The 17,968-nt window shown below is 36.7% G+C and overlaps 1 protein-coding gene across 1 annotated transcript in view; it reads right to left on the bottom strand.

The window, feature by feature from the left end:
* Positions 1 to 17,968, bottom strand: part of Ap3b1 (adaptor related protein complex 3 subunit beta 1) — a 226,083-nt gene that overhangs the window by 195,350 nt on the left and 12,765 nt on the right. Inside the window, exon 2 of the mRNA XM_042690763.1 lies at positions 2,915 to 2,990. Coding sequence (XP_042546697.1) covers positions 2,915 to 2,990 — 76 coding nt within the window. The remainder of the gene's footprint in view (positions 1 to 2,914; positions 2,991 to 17,968) is intronic.

The raw sequence follows: 17,968 nt of genomic DNA, 5'->3' as shown, positions 1-17,968 counted from the left end.
ATTACTCTTTCTGTCTTTTCTTTTTTAGGACATTATACTAGCTAGGCAAGTGCTTTGCCACTGAGCTACACCCTGCTTCTATAACAATTACTCATATGTAGCTACTTTTACATTTCTTTTAATACACTTATTTATATTTAAATTACATTTATAACAATCTAGTAACCCAGAATGTGAGAATATCATTATTTATCAGTCTGAAAGGAAGACAGAAAATACTATCAAATGCCACATTTTCAATTTTTAATTTTTTTTTTTTTGATCAGTCGTGGGGCCTGAACCCTGGGCCTGGGCACTGTCCCTCAGCTCTTCAGCTCAAGGCTAGCACTCTACCACTTGAGCCACAGTGCCACTTCTGGCTTTTTTCTTTTTGCTTATGTGGTGTTGAGGAATCGAACCCAGGGCCTCATGCATGCAAGGCAAGCACTCTACCACTGAGCCACCTTCCCAGCCGCACATTTTCAATTTTTAAAAATTGAAAAAGTTTTAAACGTTTCCAAAGACTATTGGCATGAAAGAGAGGAAGCAAGGAAGGAAGGAAGGAAGGAAGGAAGGAAGGAAGGAAGGAAGGAAGGAAGGAAGGAAGGAAGGAAGGAAGGAAGGAAGAGAGGGACTGAGGGATGATTAAAGGATTAAAAACAAAAAAACTTTAAGCTGTCAGGAGGCTGAGATCTGAGGATCAGAGTTCAAAGCCAGCCTGGGTAGGAAAGTCCAAGAGACTATTATGTCCAATTAACCACCAGAAAACAGTAAGTGGCGCTGTGGCTCAACTGATAGAGCACTAGGCTTGAGCTGAAGAGCTGAGGGACAGTGCCCAGGCCCAGAGTTCAAGCCCACGACCAACAAAATTAATAAATAAAAAAACTTTAAACAGGACTTGCTGTCTTTTTATTATTTAATTTACAGTAGTGAGCAGAGCAGGCATCTTTTCTTTACCATTATAAACTCATAATTCTTTCTATGTATGGATTAAGGTCTAATGTTTTATCTTTTTCTCTTCCAATGTTGTTAATTATCTGTTAAGAATTTCTTCAATTAATGTGGAGTTTTTTGCCAGCATCAGTTTGTCTGAGACATCTTCATACTTTTTTTCTTTTTTGGTCTTGGGCCTGAAATCTGGGCCTGGGCACTGTCCCTGAGCTCTTCAGCTCAAGCCCAGTGCTCTACCATTTGAGCCACAACGCCACTTACAGTTTTTCTGCTTATGTGGTGCTGAGGAATTGAATCCTGGGCCTCATGCATGCAAGGCAAGCACTTTACCACTGAGCCACCTTCCCAGCTCCTATCTTCATATTTTGTATCAAAAACTCTTTCCTTCGCTCAATCAATAAGCTTTTCTCAACTAAGTTTCTCTAAGTTTCTCTTGCTAGAAAGTTAGTATCTTTCAGAAATTAATAGCTGTATTTGCACAGATCATTATTTCTGCATAACTCCATTAATATTCTGGCTGATTTCACTTCCAGTATTATCCCTTTTCATTTCTACTCATTTTCTTCTTTACTGATCCAATTTTTCTATTATCCATTTTTTAAAATGTCACATAAGTTTTCATTGGGAAATAAAAACAACTACATTCTTTGATATCTGATCAATAAACAGATGCAGGCATATTTTGAGAGAAACAAAATTATCAGTCAATGATCATGATGCACATCGGTAACTTAAACAGGAATCTGTAGACTGAAGAGCTGTAGTAAAGTTTGTACATTATGCAATTACTGAGTTAATATACCATGGTAACTGAAATTTGAACTGTGTTATTGAAAGACTGGTGTTCTTTAAATTGTGGTCCTTGAATTTCCTATTCATGCAAAGTAAGAACTGTCTGCTCATGTTATTAATATTGAAAAATAAACTTACAGGATCCTCAAAATTTCCCCCAACATTACCAAATGGCATAAACCAGAAGGCAAGAATCATGTCATTCACATTCACTCTTTAGCTACAACTAGTCCTTTCCTATCTTTCCCTACTGATACCCGAAATTGTGTTTCATAAGTGGGGTTTGGAATTTAACATAACAAGAAAAGAATGAGAATTTAGGCTCTAATTTGTGGCACTTCTGACACATTTACTTCATTTGTACTGTTCTTTATTGCAATAGAGTTTATTTGTATAATTATGCAAGGATACTACACTTTTCTGTTATTATATTAAAATAAACAAAAACAAAACCAACAATGGTGCTGACAAAAAGGCCAGCCTAGGCACACAAATTCACAGGACTCCCTATCTCAACCAATGGCTAGGATGGTAGCACACACTTTTCATCCCAGCAACAAAGGAAAGTACAATAGAAGGACTGCAGTCCACCCCTGTACAGACATAAAGCAAGACTATCTCAAAAATAACCAGAATAAAAAGGAGCTGGTAGAGTGGCCCAAGGACAAATAGCAAGCACCAGGCCCTGAGTTCAAACTCCAGTAGAACCCTCCCCCTCCAAAAAGATACCATTACATCAACAATGTTTACTAATCTCAAGGCTATTAAATTAAGTAAGATGTTCTTACTGGTACTAGTATAGTTTGAAAAATAAAAAAGTAAATTCATAATTTCTTTTATATCATGAAATAACATATAAATCCTTGAGTATCTTTCTTGGTATGAGGTCAAATCATTCTATATTCAAAATGTTTAATTCTATCTTACAGAAGAAATATCTAAAAAGGTTAAATAGCTAATAGGTGAGGTTTTTGATATTCAATACTTCCTTAACTTATTAAAAAGGATAATCTTACTTGTGTATGTGTATGTACAATAGTGGGGACTGAACTACATTGATTTACTTGTTAGACAAGCAATCAACCACTTAAGCCACACCTTAAAGAGCAAATGAATATTATTTTCATATTATTTAACATAATTAACAAAATATCTATTTTTTAATTAAAAAATAATCTAGTATTTTACCTACCCCAACAATCCGTTTCATAGCCTCCAACTTAGCTGAGTCTTTGTTGCTCTCCAACATTTGTTTTAGGTCTTCATTCCTGTTACAAATGAGAAGAAAAACAAACTCCCATATTTGGACTTTTACAAAAGATATAACACTTTCGTAAAGATTAGAAATAATGAAAGACAACTGTATTTTATTTATAAAGAAAACCTGTTTTTCTTGTTCCATCCTACAAATATCAATGGTTATGTTATTATAAAGCCCACCAAAACATGAAAGAACATAAAGAGGAAACCTCTTCCCAATACTCCTTAATTCTGAGAATAAAACAAATTTTAACATGTAAATATGAGGAAATGAACCACAGAAATGAGCAATAAGAAAGAAAACAAAGCACAGATTCAAAAACTGCTCAGAATCAGAGGGATGGAGGTTGAGGGAGATGGGACACGAAGAGGTATTACACAAGAATAAGACCTTTCTTTCTTTCTTTTCCAAGGTTGTTTGTTATGTAAGACATCTCTAAAAGGTAGTATATAACAAATGTCTTTACTAAGAAGTTACAAAAATGAGAACAAAGAACTGCGTACCAACAGTTTTTTTTGGTCATGGCTAACTTATAAATTAATTCTCTCCTAAAATTCTATCAATTCACCTTTACCCCACTAAAATTTGCCATTTGTAATCTACAATAATTTTCCTAATCAAGTAGAATATTTAAAATAGTGATATAGCTACACAGAGTTCTTAGATGACATTAAAAATGTAGACAATAAAATAAAATGTTGATTAACTGAAGCTCATCAATTTTTTTTTAATCTCTTACTCTATGAATCATCCTATTAAAATTTTGGACTGGGCTGGGAAGGTGGCTCAGTGGTAGAGTGCTTACCTGGAATGCATAAGGCCATGGGTTTGATTCCTCAGCACAACATAAGTAGAAAAAGCTGAAAGCGGCACTATGGCTTAAGGGGTAGAGCGCTAGCCTTTAGCTGAAGAGCTGAGGGACAGTGCCCAGACTCAGAGCTCAGGCCCCATGACTGACAAAATAATAATAATAATAAAATTTTGGGTTATAGAATGGCAAAAATATATGCAAACCCATATAACTTGAGTATAAAGAGAAGTCTTTAAATTCAACAGTTAAAAAATTAAATAGGGCAGAAGACAATGCTATGCATCCCCCTCCTCCCAAAATTCATATTAGCACCATAAACCTCAATATGACTGTCTTTGGAAATAGAGCCCTTAAAGAGATCATTAAGGTTAAATGAGGTCCTAAATTTGAGGCTGTAATCTAACATAAATGATATCTTTATAAAGGATGTATATGCCCAGAGGAAAAGCCAAATGAGAACAAGGTGAAAACACAGCCATCTGCAAGCTAAAGAAAAGGGAAGCAGAAGAAACCAAACTTACTAAGCACCTGGATTTTGGACCTCTATTTTCTAGAATAATAAGCAGTCATTTTTTATTATTTAAGATACTAAGTCTGTGGAATTTTCTTATGATACTTCTAGCAAATTAATGCAGATTTTACTACTAAGAAGTAATTTGCTGTAACAAGTACCTAAAAACATAGAAGTGGTTTTGGAACTGGGTAATGGGTAAAGGATATGAGTTTTGAGGTGCATATTAGAAAAATCTTAGATTGCCTAAGACAGACTGTGCGTACAACCACTCTGGAAAATTAGGAGTTTCATACAAATTTAAACACATACATGCATGGGACCCAGTCTTCCCTCTCCGAAAAAAACAAAAACATATGGCTTACACATGGCTTACACAAATAATTACAGTAGATTTATTCATAATACTAAACAACTTGAAACAATCAATGTTTTTCAGCAAAATGTTATTTACTCATACATACTACTCAGCAATGAAAAAGAATTACCTACTAAACCAATATACTGAATGGAAGAAGCCAACAAAAAAGGGCATGACTTGATTCATTTATAATTCTAATTGGAAGTGACAGAAAGCAAATAAGTGGTTAACTAGGGCTCTGGGAAAAGGTAAAGAAGAAGGGAACATAAAACAATGTATTTCATAAGATGATGTAAATGTTCTCTAGCTTAAGGGAACTTTCTTCAAAATATGCCTATATTTGAGAAGTGTATTAGGTATTGGATAGATAGGCTACCATTTTACAAACTTTTAAACTAGCCAAGCACCAATGGCTCACACCTGTAATCCTAGTTACTCAGGAGGTTGAGATCTGAGGATAGCAGTTTTGAAGCTGGCCCGGGCAGCAAAATCCGTGAGACTCATATGTCCAATAAACTATTCAGAAAGGCCAGAAGTGGAGCTGTGGCTCAAGTAGTAGAGTACTAGCCTTGAGTTTAAAAAAAAAAAAAAACAAACACCTCGGGGAACGCACCCAGTCCTTGAGTTCAAGCCACAGGACTGGGCAAAAAAAGAAAGAAGGGGGGGGAGGGAGAGGAAGGAGGGAGAGAGGGAAAGAGAAAGAGACAGAGACAGAGACAGAGAGAGAGAGAGACAGAGAGAGAGAGATCAAACCACTGAATTTTATTTTACTGCATCAAAGAAAAGCCTTCTAAATTACTGTAGGAAACCTGTCAGGAAACTCAGCTTATAGTATCTTAAGTTGTCATTAACTACTTGCAAAAATTACTAGTTTATAAGTAGTAATCTTTCAGCAAACACTAGGGCAGTAAAAAGAATTTAAAAAAGAATCAATACTAAAATTTTGCTGCTAGCATTAGAATTTTCTGGGACTAGCCATGTTAGCTGATCAGAAACAAGTTTTTCTGAGATCTTCAAATAATCTCATTTTAAGAATGACCAAACATGTTTTCCTTCAACTATCTTTGAGTAAAAGTTGATATAGTAACAAAAATCAATACTACACATAACACCTTTATGCAACATAATCACCAAATAAAGCCTTAGCTTTTCAGATGAAGTTTAAATGTTATTCAGAAGAGCTTTTATACTTCAAATACTAGCCTTAACAAATTCTCATCTCAGATATAAACATTTTACAAATTTAAGTCTAATGTGGGCAGTGAGCACTTACCAAAAATAAATAACAAGGGCTGGAGTTTCAGCTTACTGGTACAGCATTTGTTCAGCATGTGCAAGGACGAGTTTAAATCCTTGTATTACAAATAATAATAATAAATTATTGATCAGGGCATTATAAGCTAAATTGTTTCTCTCTGCCTCCAAATTAGTATATTCAGATCATATCCTCCAGTACCTCATACCTGACTATGTTTGGAGATAGAGACTCTAAAAAGGTAAGTAAGTTAAAATAGGGATATATAGGTGATCTTGTATCAACATGATTGGTATTCTTACAAGAAGTGATTAGGACACAGACACACACAAAGGAATGACAACAGAGAGACAATGCAAGAAGATGCCATCCTGCAAGCCAGAGAGACCTCCGAAGAAGCTGATCTTCTAGCCTTCAGATTTCTGAAAAAATAAATTTCTATTGACTAAACCATTCTGTCTGCAGTATTTTCTTATGTCAGCCTTGGAAAACTAATATACAGGTTAAATATTACAAACTGTCATGCAGCAAGTAAATAAAAGCTAAGCAAGCTGAGAGTCAATGGCTCACATTTGCAATCCTAGGATGATACCTGGAGAATCTCAGTTTGAAGGTAGTCGAGACAGAAAAATCTGTGATACTGAACACAAAAAAAAATAACCAGCAAAAAGCTAGGATGGAGAATGAGGTACTGAGTGTAAGTCTCAGAACCAATGTGTCCCCACTAAGCCAAAAGAAAAAAAAAGTAACATTTTTTCCCAAAAAAGAACAAAAGATATAAAATCTATTATGAGAGAAAATTTACTTTTACTTTCCAAACAGCTCATAAAGTTTAATACAACAACCACATGTGGGAGACCTATTCTTTTGTAATTAAAATAGTCAGAAACTATATTAATAAAACAATATATAAGAACTGTATCTGAAAAATATATAGCTACTAAATATTAAAATGCTAAACAAGTTCACTGTAGTAAATTTAGAAACAATACTTCTCAAGCTCTTCCATACTGCACAGGTTACAGAAAAGAGAGAGAAATTAATGGAACCAGAGACTTCATTCTCTTCTCATTTTTGCTATTTCACCATTTTATTTAATGACTCTATACACTTTTCCTTTTGTTGAAAACATAAATAGGAATATCATAATCCAGACCAGCATGGACAAAATGCAAGATTCTATCTCAAAATTAACCACAGCAAGAATGACTGCGGGGGGGGGAAATGGCTCAAGTGACAGAGCACCTGTAAGCAAAAGGACCTCAGTTCAAACCCCAATACCACCAAAATAATAATACTTCATAGAGGTAAGGGAAAATGGAAGTAATTAAACAGGAACCAAATTAAAAAAATGTGAAGAAAATAATTTTCTTCTCCTGCTTATTCACTTTTTCTTTAACTAAAAATGTTCCCTCCACCAGTGTTACCTGGAGAGACAAGAGCAATAAAGAAAAATAAAACATCAATTTTTAGGATATCTCAACCTCTAGCCCCAGACATAATTTTATTCATGTCCTAATGGAAACTTGGTTTGTTCCTCTTAAGCCCTAGTTGCCAGAGTCCCTATCCAACCACCTTCAGGTCCTGACCTACCCTCTGAAACCAAAAACAGGATCCTGGTATGAAAGCCAAAGGTCTTACACTTCTTGTTGAACATAAAAGGTAGACTTCAACAGCAAATAACAAATGTCTTAGTCACTTTAAGTCACTCTTCACTATATGAATTACAAATTATTACATAAATCTTATATACTAAGTTTTGTTAAGCATCAAGATAGTTAATTCAAATAACATTAAATAAACAACATTTTCATACCTCTTTGCCAAAAACAAATACTTGTTTCAAATGCACACATGTGCATACGTATATTTTTCTATTTACCAAGTTTTTCACTTATCTAGTTACCTAAAGCTTTCTAGTGTTCAGTATTAGAATAGCAACTTTATTTTTACATAAGTGACATCTTGTGGTGTTAAATGGTATAACTTTTCATGTTCAAAATACACCTACTTTAAATTTCAAAGAACAGAGTTTACAAAACTGACAGGTTAAATCTTATTACCACAAAAGTTACTTTAATATAGTATCACAGTAAAGCAGTTATAATCAAAAATGCAAAAATTTTACCAATTATATGTATAGGTATTATAACTTTTATACAGTACAAATTACCTCAATTTTTTTTATTACCTCAATTTTTTAAAGTCTAAAATCCACATCATTAAAACCACCAACTAGTTAGGGCACTGGAGGTTTCATGCCTGTAATCCTAGCTACTCAGGATACTGAGCTCTGAGGATCATGGTTTGTAGACAGTCCCAGCACATAAATCCAAAAGATTCTTATTTCAAATTGAACAGCAAAAAGTCTAAAGGAGGTATGGCTGGTAAAGAAACAGCCTTGACCAAAAAGAGCTAAGCAAGAGTGTAAGGCCATGAAATCAAGCCCCAGTAAAACTTTTGCAGGAACTGGTAGCTTACACTTGTAATCCTAGTTATTCAGGAGGCTCAGATCCTAGGATCTCTATTCAAAGTCAGCCAGGGCAAGAAAGTACTTGAAATTCTTTTCCCCAATTAACCACCCAAAAAGCTGGAACTGGAGCTGTGGCTCAAATGGTAGAACACCAGCCTTGAGTAAAAAAAAAAACTAAGGGACAAGACCCAAGTTCAAGCCCCAGTACCATTACAAAAAAGAAAAAAAAATATTCATGTGTCTTTGTACCCACTCTTTAACATTCCCCATCCATTTCCAATACTTGATCAGCTTTCTACTGCTAAGACAGTCTTTTCTAAACTTTCATGAGACCATACAACACTTGATAGTTTATCTTCGCTCACAAAAGCGAAAGTGATTTATTCATGTTACTGCATTCATGTTATCGTCTTTCTAACTTAAATCACATAGATCTACATCGTTAATTTACCCATTTAATAATGTATATGTCGTTTCTTTCCAGAATTTTACTATCATGAGTAAAGTATCTATGAATAATTATTTAGTATGTTTTAGTTATTGTTTTTTTTATTTGTTTGTTGAGACATGTTCTTGCTATGCAGGTTGATTCCAAAATCAAGATCCTCTTGCTTTAGCCTCCCAAGTGTGTGAACTACCAGGCTCAGGTTTTTTTGTTGTTGTTCTTGTTGTTGTTTTTAATTGTAAAGGTGATGTACAAAGGGCTACGGTTACTAAAGTCAGGTAATGACTACATTGCTCTTTGAACAATGTCACTCTTCCCTTATTTTCTCCCAGTTTTTTCCCTCCCATACCCCTCTACACCACAAGTCATACAGTTCATTTTGAACAGTGTCTAGTGAGTATCACTGTTGCATTTGTTCACCCTTTGTCCCACCATTTCTGTGCTCCCCCTTTTAACTGACATAAAAAAAGTGTACAAATTTATGGGTTACCATGTGATGTTTTGATACATGTATATATTGTATACTGGTTAGCTGGTTAGTTGATTTGTTTGTTGTGTTATGGGATATTGAACTTAGGTCCTTACAGCAAGTGCTCTACCATTTGAGCCATGAGCTCAGGTCTTTTTAATTTTGGATATTGTTTTTGGAGGAGGATCTTGTTAACTTTCCCCAGGCTGAAATGAATGCACTATCCTCCTCCCTCTACTACCTAGGTAGCTGGAGTTAAGTTACCACTCTTGGCTTCACTATTTCCTCAAAACTTAATCATGTGTTTGTGGTGAGAACTTTCCAGATTCTTTCTTTAGCTTTTGTGAAATATACAGTATATTATTACCCAGTCACTCTACTCAAGTAGTTACTAAGAAATGTGTGCCACAAATCCAAAAATGAAGGGAGTGACAAAAGTAATAGTGGTTTCCAACAAAGTATATCCCCCAAAAGCAGATATTAAAATCTTCAAATAGGGAAGTCACACCTACATAAGCCCTGATAGAAAAAGGGGGTGTCCGGTCAGAATGGCCCACATCCTAAAGCCAGCCAACAACAAATGCTTGAAAGGATGCAGAGAAAGAGGAACCCTATTGCACTGCTGGTGGAAATGTACACTTATACAACCACTTTGGAAAGTAGTCTGGAGGGTCCTCAGACAGCTAAATATTAACCTCCCTTATGACCCAGTCATACCACTTCTAGGCATCTATCCTGAATAACAGGAACCAGTAAACAAGGACACATGCACCTCTATGTTTATTGCAGCACTGTTCACAATAGCCAGGATATGGAGACAACCAGATCTCCCACCACAGATGAATGAATTCAAAAATTGTGGTACCTATACCAAATGGAATGTTATGCAGCCATTAGAAAGAACAAAATAATGGGAAATGGATGGAGCTAGAAGAAATCATGTTGAGTGAAGTAAGCCAAGAACAAAGAGATAATATGGGACATGGTCTCCCTGATAAGTGGATGTTAAATCCAAAATGTAAGGTGATAGGACAAAATTAACAAGACTTAAGAAACAAAGGACTTCCATTCATCTGGGTCAAATCACTACTAAATAACCCCATGTTGCTGATCACATATATGATATACATGTGCACACCGGAGGGAAGCCAGAAGGACAACACAGAACCTGAGGGAATCAGGGAAAAACATACAACAGCAGGACCCATCAGCTACACTGGACATTGATCAAAATGAACTAAGCTACTCAATGGCAGCAATGGGATGGAGGGAACAAGTGGGAAAGAGGGAACAGCTGATGCTATGCAAAACAAAAGAACTGTACATATCACCCAATGTGAAAGCAATAACTGTATTGTAAAGCTCATAGAAGTCATAAATGTTATAGATCATGATGGACAATTTGCCCCATGAAAGCTGGAATGTATTTGTGACTTTAACTAAGCATCACTATCCCAACAATACTGTGAAATTTGGGAAATTATGTAATCACTTAATCACAATAAAGAATTTGAAAAAAAAAAGAAAAAGGGGGTGTCTCTTTATGGTTTAAGAACCACTCAACTGAAAGATGCTAATACTCCACATGGTGTGGTGCAAACATGAGTGGATGTGAAAAAGATAGAAACTACAGTTAAAATTCACCTTTTTCTATGCTATGAAGCCAAAGTGGGGAGAGGGGGGCTGGTGTTCAAAATAAACATATGTAAACAACATTAAGACTTAGTAAAACTTGAAGTTTGGTTAGGGTGCACAGATAATGGTCAGTGCATTCATTTAGAAAGTACATATGTGAAGTTCAATCAGTCTCCACACAGGGTGCTGGCAAGCAAGGTTCAGATCTCACCAGTCTCAGCCTCCACCTGGCTGAGTCTCCTCCCTATCCCAATCCTCCTGAGAGGACTTGATCCTTATAGTATTCTCCAGAGGACAAGCAGAACCAACGTTACAGGGTATGTTCCTTAGAAATGCAGAGTCTCAGCCAGGTGCCAGTGGCTCACACCTGTAATCCTAGCTACTCGGGAGGTTGAGATCTGAGGATCACAGTTCAAAGCCAGCCAGGCAGGAAAGTTTGTGAGACTCTTTTTTTTTTTTTTTTTTAATTTTTTGGGTCCGGTTGTGGGGCCTGAACTCTGGGCCTGGGCGCTGTCCCTCAGTTCTTCAGCTCAAGGTTAGCGCTCTACCACTTGAGCCACAGCACCACTTCAGGCTTTTTTCTTCTTGCTTATGGGGTGCTGAGGAATCGAACTCAGGGCCTTATGCATGTGAGGCAAGCGCTCTACCACTGAGTCATCTTCCCAGCCCCTGTGAGACTCTTATCTCCAATTAATCACCAGAAAACCAAAAGTGGCGCTGTGGTTCAAGTGGTAGAGCCCTACCCTTGAGCTGAAGAGTGCAGGAACAGCACCAGGCCCAGAGTTTTAAGTCCCACGACCGGAAAAAAAAAAAAGAAAAGAAAGAAAGAAAGAAAAAAATACAGAGTCTCAGGCCCACCAGCCTCTGCTCAATCAGAGGCTGCATGTGAACAGACTGTGATACCATCTACATTCAGGATGGAGAAACTGTGCCTGAAGTCTGGGGAGCACTAATGTGAGACTCTACCTCTTCACACACCCCTCCCTTATGCTCAAGTATAAAAGTTTAACTTTGCTTAGTGTTTTTAGTTATCAAGTCAACCATTTATTAACTCTCTAAAAAGAGGAATCAGAAATTATCCAAGTAACTTTGAACATACTCCTGGTACTGATAAGATTAAAAAGTCAAAAATGTTATAGTCACTTCCTCAACTCTTGGTAATATTTTCTCCCTCACTCCTCTATTAAAACTCTCATAGAAGACAACAAATACCCTCCTAACTTAAAAATCCAATGCAAATCTTGGGAACATGTTTAAATTATTCTTTAAAAAATACAATTGATTACTATTCTTCTATCTTGAAATTCCTTTATTCGCAACTGTTTCTCCATTTGAATTTGACAATAAATAAAGGTTAGGAAACAACATTGCCCTCACCCATTTATTCTAATAAAAGAAATCACAAACCAAGGAAGTTGTAAGTCGTAAGCTAATATGAGAAGAAAGTAGAATAGAGGGAGAAAATGCAGAAGGGAGAAGAATAGTTAATGTAGCTAGGGTAATCAGAAGACTAAAAAGGGGACATCTAAAAAAAGGACTTACAGGAGGGAAAGTTAGCCTTGCAGATATAGTAGAGGGGGTGCTAAGAACAGTATAGATGAGAGAATACGGAAGTAAACAATACTAGAAGCTTTGGTATTTATTTACTTAGAATTCTAAAACCACTGTCAATGGAATAGTCATATTTAACAAGATCATTCTGGCTGCTACGTTCAGAATATAGTATAGGGCCTTCTATAACAGCAACTTCCATATAACAGATTAAACCTGACTGTATAAATACATACACACACACATATAAAATGCCAGCTTTTGAAGGCACAGGAAGTAAGACAGACAGAGGCAGAATGAAGAATGAATAGAAGCACACAAAGTGAGCTCTTCCTTAACTCTAGCTTTATCCCAAGTACATTTCCCACACTAGCATGTTGGAGATGAAAACCCAAGAGGTCTTGATTGTAAGTGACTGAAAAGGCAGATGTTGAAGTTCAGAGCTGTCACAGTGACTAGAAATTGAAGGACAAAATCAGAGAGGAGGGAGCCAATCAAAAGGTATACAAAAAACTATCCACAGATTCCCTGCAAATAATCAGTTCCGTTTCACAAGGCAGTATTTTCAAAAACCCAGCAGAAAATAATACCTGAGTAGAGATTTCAGCAACCATACACTGCTGTGAAGAGAAGCTAGAATACAAGTCTCTCCTAAGTAGAGGCCTTAGTAAACACCTTGCCATCTTCAAGAGTACAGAAGACTCACACAGAGAATTAAGAATGATATTCTAGGAGTTTAAGAAAAACTGAAATGAGAAAGACTGTAAATGCATAAAACTGAACTAAAGCAAGATCCAAGTGATCTGCTAAAACTATTTACCTATACACACACAAACGCGAGCGCACGCACGCACGCACACGCACGCACAAGCACGCACACACACGCACGCGCGCGCACACACACACATACACACACAAATATACAACCCTCTTCGAAAGAATATATCATCCAGAGAATCATCTTAAATACCCAGCATCTGAACAAAACTTAAGAGAGTGGGGCAGAGGGTACAGAACTCAAGGGAAAAAGGGTAAAGAAATAAGCAGTGGAGCTCACTAGACAGGGATGAAAGTGAACTATACAACTCATGGGTGGAAACAGGAGAGAATGAGGGAACAGAAGACACTATGCTGTAGGAAAGGAAATATACTCCTTACCTGATTCATGCTAACTGAAATCCCTCTGTAGATCACTTTTATAATAACATTAAAATAAATTTTTAAAAAACTTGAGACATGAAAAGAGGAAGAGGAGGAAGAAATAGAGCATGAGGAGGAAAATAAAAAAAGGAAGTGAAGGAGAAAGGAAAGAGGGGGAAGGGTTAAAAAACAACAAAGAACAAGCAGACATATGACAGATTCAAATACAGAATTACTAGATTTTAAAATAGTGACAAGGTGACCAAGAAAATGCTGAAAAGACGGACAAAATAGATGAAAAAACAGACACTAGCTTCAACTAGATAATCAGACATTCAGAAATTTAAAATACAAGCCAGGAGCTTGACTCACGCCTGTAACCCTAGCTACTCAGGAAGCTGAGATCTGAGGATCACAGTTCAAAGCCAGGCCAGGCAGGAAAGTCCGTGAGACACAATAAACTACTCAGAAAAAGCTGGAAGTGGCACTGTGGCTCAAGCGGTAGAGTGCTAGCCTTGAGCACAGAGAGGACTCACGGACAGAGACCCTAAATTCAAGCCCCAGAACAAGAAAAACAAAAAAGAAATTAAAAATACAGAATCTGCAATTAAGAACTCGCTGGAGCTGGGAATGAGAGGAGATCCAAGTAGGAAAGTGCTTGCCTAGAAAAAATGAGGCCCTAAGTTTAATCTCCAGTATCACAAAAAATAAAAGAACCAATTCATAGGTTTTACAGGCTTAACAGAAATGGAATTTGAACATAGATCAAGAGGAAATACACAAATTGAAACACAGAAAAATAATAGAATGGAAGTGGAGCTGTGGCTCAAAGTGGTAGAGCGTTAGCCTTCAGCATAAGAGCTCAGGGACAGCACCCAGGCCCCGAGTTAAGCCACACAGCCAACAAAAAAATAAAAAAAGGAGAAAGAAAGGAAAACACAGCAAAGCATCAAAGACATGTGGAATATAGTTAAAATATCTAATATACTTCAACTTATGAATATCAATAAAAGTCAGGCACCAGTGACTCACACCTGTAACCCTAACTACTCAGAAGGCTGAGATCTGAGGATCACGGTTCAAAGCCAGCATGGAAAGTCCATGAAACTCTTATCTCCAATTAATCACCAGAAAACTGTCTCTGTGACTCAAGTAATAGAGTGCTAGCCTTGAGCTGAAAAGCTCAGGGCCAGTGCCCAGGCCCAGAGTTCAAGCCCCAGGAATAACAACAACAACAACAAAAGAATATCAATAAGGAAAAAGAATGCAATAAAAGCAATATTTGAAAAGATTACAGTTAACAACTATATTTATGAATCTTAGCAAATTTTAGGAAAAAAGGAAAAACACAAAAAAACTTACACAAAACAGCAAAGAAAAATTAATGGTAATAAGAAAAATCTTAAAAGTAAAAATAAAAGACAACCTTAAGACAGGAGAGTAAACCTTCCTATAAAGTGGTAACTGATAATCTTATACTTTACCAGCCATAACATTTCTGATGCAACTACTCATGTCTGCCAAATAACATGAAAGCAAGCAGGTACAAACAACACATGAACAAATGGATGTGGTTATGTCCTAACAAATAGGCTGTTTGCTGATCCTAGCCTTAAAAAGATCAACAGTAACATGGAGAAGCATTATAGAGACCAGAGGATAATGAAACAATATGTTTAAAAGACTGGAGGAGGAAAAAGGCAGAGTTCTATACCCATTAAAAATATCCTTTGCAAGGGCTGGGAAGGTGGCTCAGTGGTAGAGCGCTTGCCTTGCATGCCTGAGGCCCTGGGTTCAATTCCTCAGCACCACATAAGCAAAAAAAAAAAAAAAAAAAAAGCCGGAAGTGGCGCTGTGGCTCAAGTGGTAGAGCACTAGCCTTGAGCTGAAGAGCTGAGGGACAGCACTCAGGCTCAGAAAAAAAAAAAAAGAAAAGAAAAAAAGAAAAAAAATATCCTTTGCAAACAGAAAGACTTTGAAAAAAAGTATATTAAGCAAAACAAGCCAGATGTAAAGAATCATAGGTTCCCTTATTTGTGGTAATTAGAATGTGCCTTCGACAAGTAAAAAGGTAAAAGACAAAAAAATTACACTTGGATATGATAAATTAAATCGGATTCTAATCATTCACACAGTGAGACCAAACAAGGATATTCTTAGGACAGAATCACAAAGGTTCAACAGCTATATGCATATCATCATATAAAATAATGTTACTTGAAATGGACTCCAAGAAATAGAAACAAGAAGTTTTTTGTTATTTTGCTTTTTGTTTTGGTTTCGGTTGGGGGGGAATTCCTCCTTTGTCTCTGTTTTTGATTTCTGTACCTTTTGTATGTAAATTTATCTGTCTTGGGAAGGGTAAGGGGAGCACAGAAATGGTAGGACAAAAGGTGAACAAATGCAGCAGTGATACTCACTGGACACTAAGTTGAAAATGAACTATACAACTTGTGGGGAAGACGGAGAGGAAGGGAAAAACTGGGAGAAAATGAGGGAAGGGGTGACAGTTTTGTAACTGCAACTCCTCTGAACATCACAGTAAGGAAAGGGAAATGGAAAGGGAAAGGGAAAGGGAAAGGGAGGGAGGAAGAGGTGGAGGAGGAAGGAAGGAAAGAAGGAAGGAGGAAGGAAGGAAGGAAGGAAGGAAGGAAGGAAGGAAGGAAGGAAGGAAGGAAAAAATCCTCTGAAACTGAAGGTATCAAAGCAATTTTAAGACAGATAAAAGCTAAAGACTGGGCTGAGAATATGACTTAGTGGTGGAATGCTTGCCTAACATGCATGATGCCCTGGTTCAATTCCTCAGTACCACGTAAACAGAAAAAGCAGAAGTGGAGCTGTGGCTCAAGTGTAGAACACTAGCTTTGAGCACAGAGAGGCTCAGGGACAGAGCCCAGGCCCTGAGTTCATGCCTCAAGACCAGCAAAAAACAAAAAGGCTAAAGATTGGCTTCCATGATATAACAGAGATACAACTTCAAAACGAAGAATTTTGAACTTGTATGCTCTACAGAGAGAGAGCTTGTATGCTCACTCATGCTCGCTCTCTCTCTCTCTATATATATATATATAATTCTAAACTTACAATTCTTATATAGGAAACAAAAACTTTATGCCTGAGCCAGCCTAGGCTATGGCCCTACTATTATTTCCCCTTGTCACTGGGGATGATTGGTGAGCACCAGAGTCCAACTATTATGCTTCCCCTATAGCAGGAAAACAGGCAAAGACCAACACACCCAATCGTAGAGTGAGAGAGAGTCTCTCAAACTTTTTTTGCCCAGCCTGGCCTCAAACCAGGATTTCCCCAGCTCTGCTCCTTAGTAGCCATGATTAAAGGCTTGAGCCACCACACTCAGCAAAAATCATATAACTTTTAAGTCCATCATAGAGAACTAGGGATTGGTAACAAAAATTAAACCAGACTTGTGTTTTGAAATCTAAAACTGAGCTAAAATTTACAACTGAGCTGTCAATTTTTGCTTTAAGACTAAGCATGTTAAAATATGTATTTAAAGAATTATAAAGTAATATCTGTATCTATATCTATACCCATTATCAATTTACAGTGTTGCCTCACTTCCTCCCTAATCTACAATCACCACAAGAGAAATTATAGAGGGTTTTTTAAGCTCAATTTTTTATGTAAAGAAAACTGATCACTGCAACTATAGTAAACACTGATTGTAATTACTCTCAATGGTAGTCTAAAACATCTGTGATACACTCCTGCACAAGTCAAAATAAATTCTATTTTCACTGACATTACTTTGACTGTATTTGGTTAACATTATCTCATGTAGATTCATCAGCTCAAAATTAATTAGTATCACAGAATAGTGCATCTCATCCAAACAATTCATCTTTGTTGGCTCAAATGCCTCACTGCTACTGGCAAGCCACCATAATAATGGGCATGGTGCCACTGTAACAGATGGGCATAAACACAGACATGCCAAAGAGTCAGTCTGTGCATCGAGTTTGAATATTAGTATTAGATCTTCCTCCAAAAAATTTATAAACTACTGTAAATATAAGTTTTCTATAACTATGCTAATAGGATATGCCAACTGAAAGCTAGATTAATTTTTAAACTTTTTCTTAAAAAACAAAACAACTTTCCAAGGCCACGGAAGGTAAGATTTCCATCTGATGAGTTTGGATCAGCTTTCTCTGTGGGGAATCAAGGAAACCAATGTGCAGTATCTACCCTAGATAAGCTCTGTCTCTGAAGGACTTGAAAAATTCAGCTTCTAAAAAGTTCCATGGCAATGTTGCAAGTTGAAAAAGTTTTAGAGATTTGTGGTACAACAATATCAATATACTTAACATTAA

This window comes from Dipodomys spectabilis, unplaced genomic scaffold (genome assembly GCF_019054845.1).
Source record: "Dipodomys spectabilis isolate Male_0828 unplaced genomic scaffold, ASM1905484v1 ptg000140l, whole genome shotgun sequence".
NCBI lineage: Eukaryota > Metazoa > Chordata > Mammalia > Rodentia > Heteromyidae > Dipodomys > Dipodomys spectabilis.
Note: the sequence above shows the minus strand (reverse complement) of the source record. Positions and strands in the feature narration are given on the sequence as shown.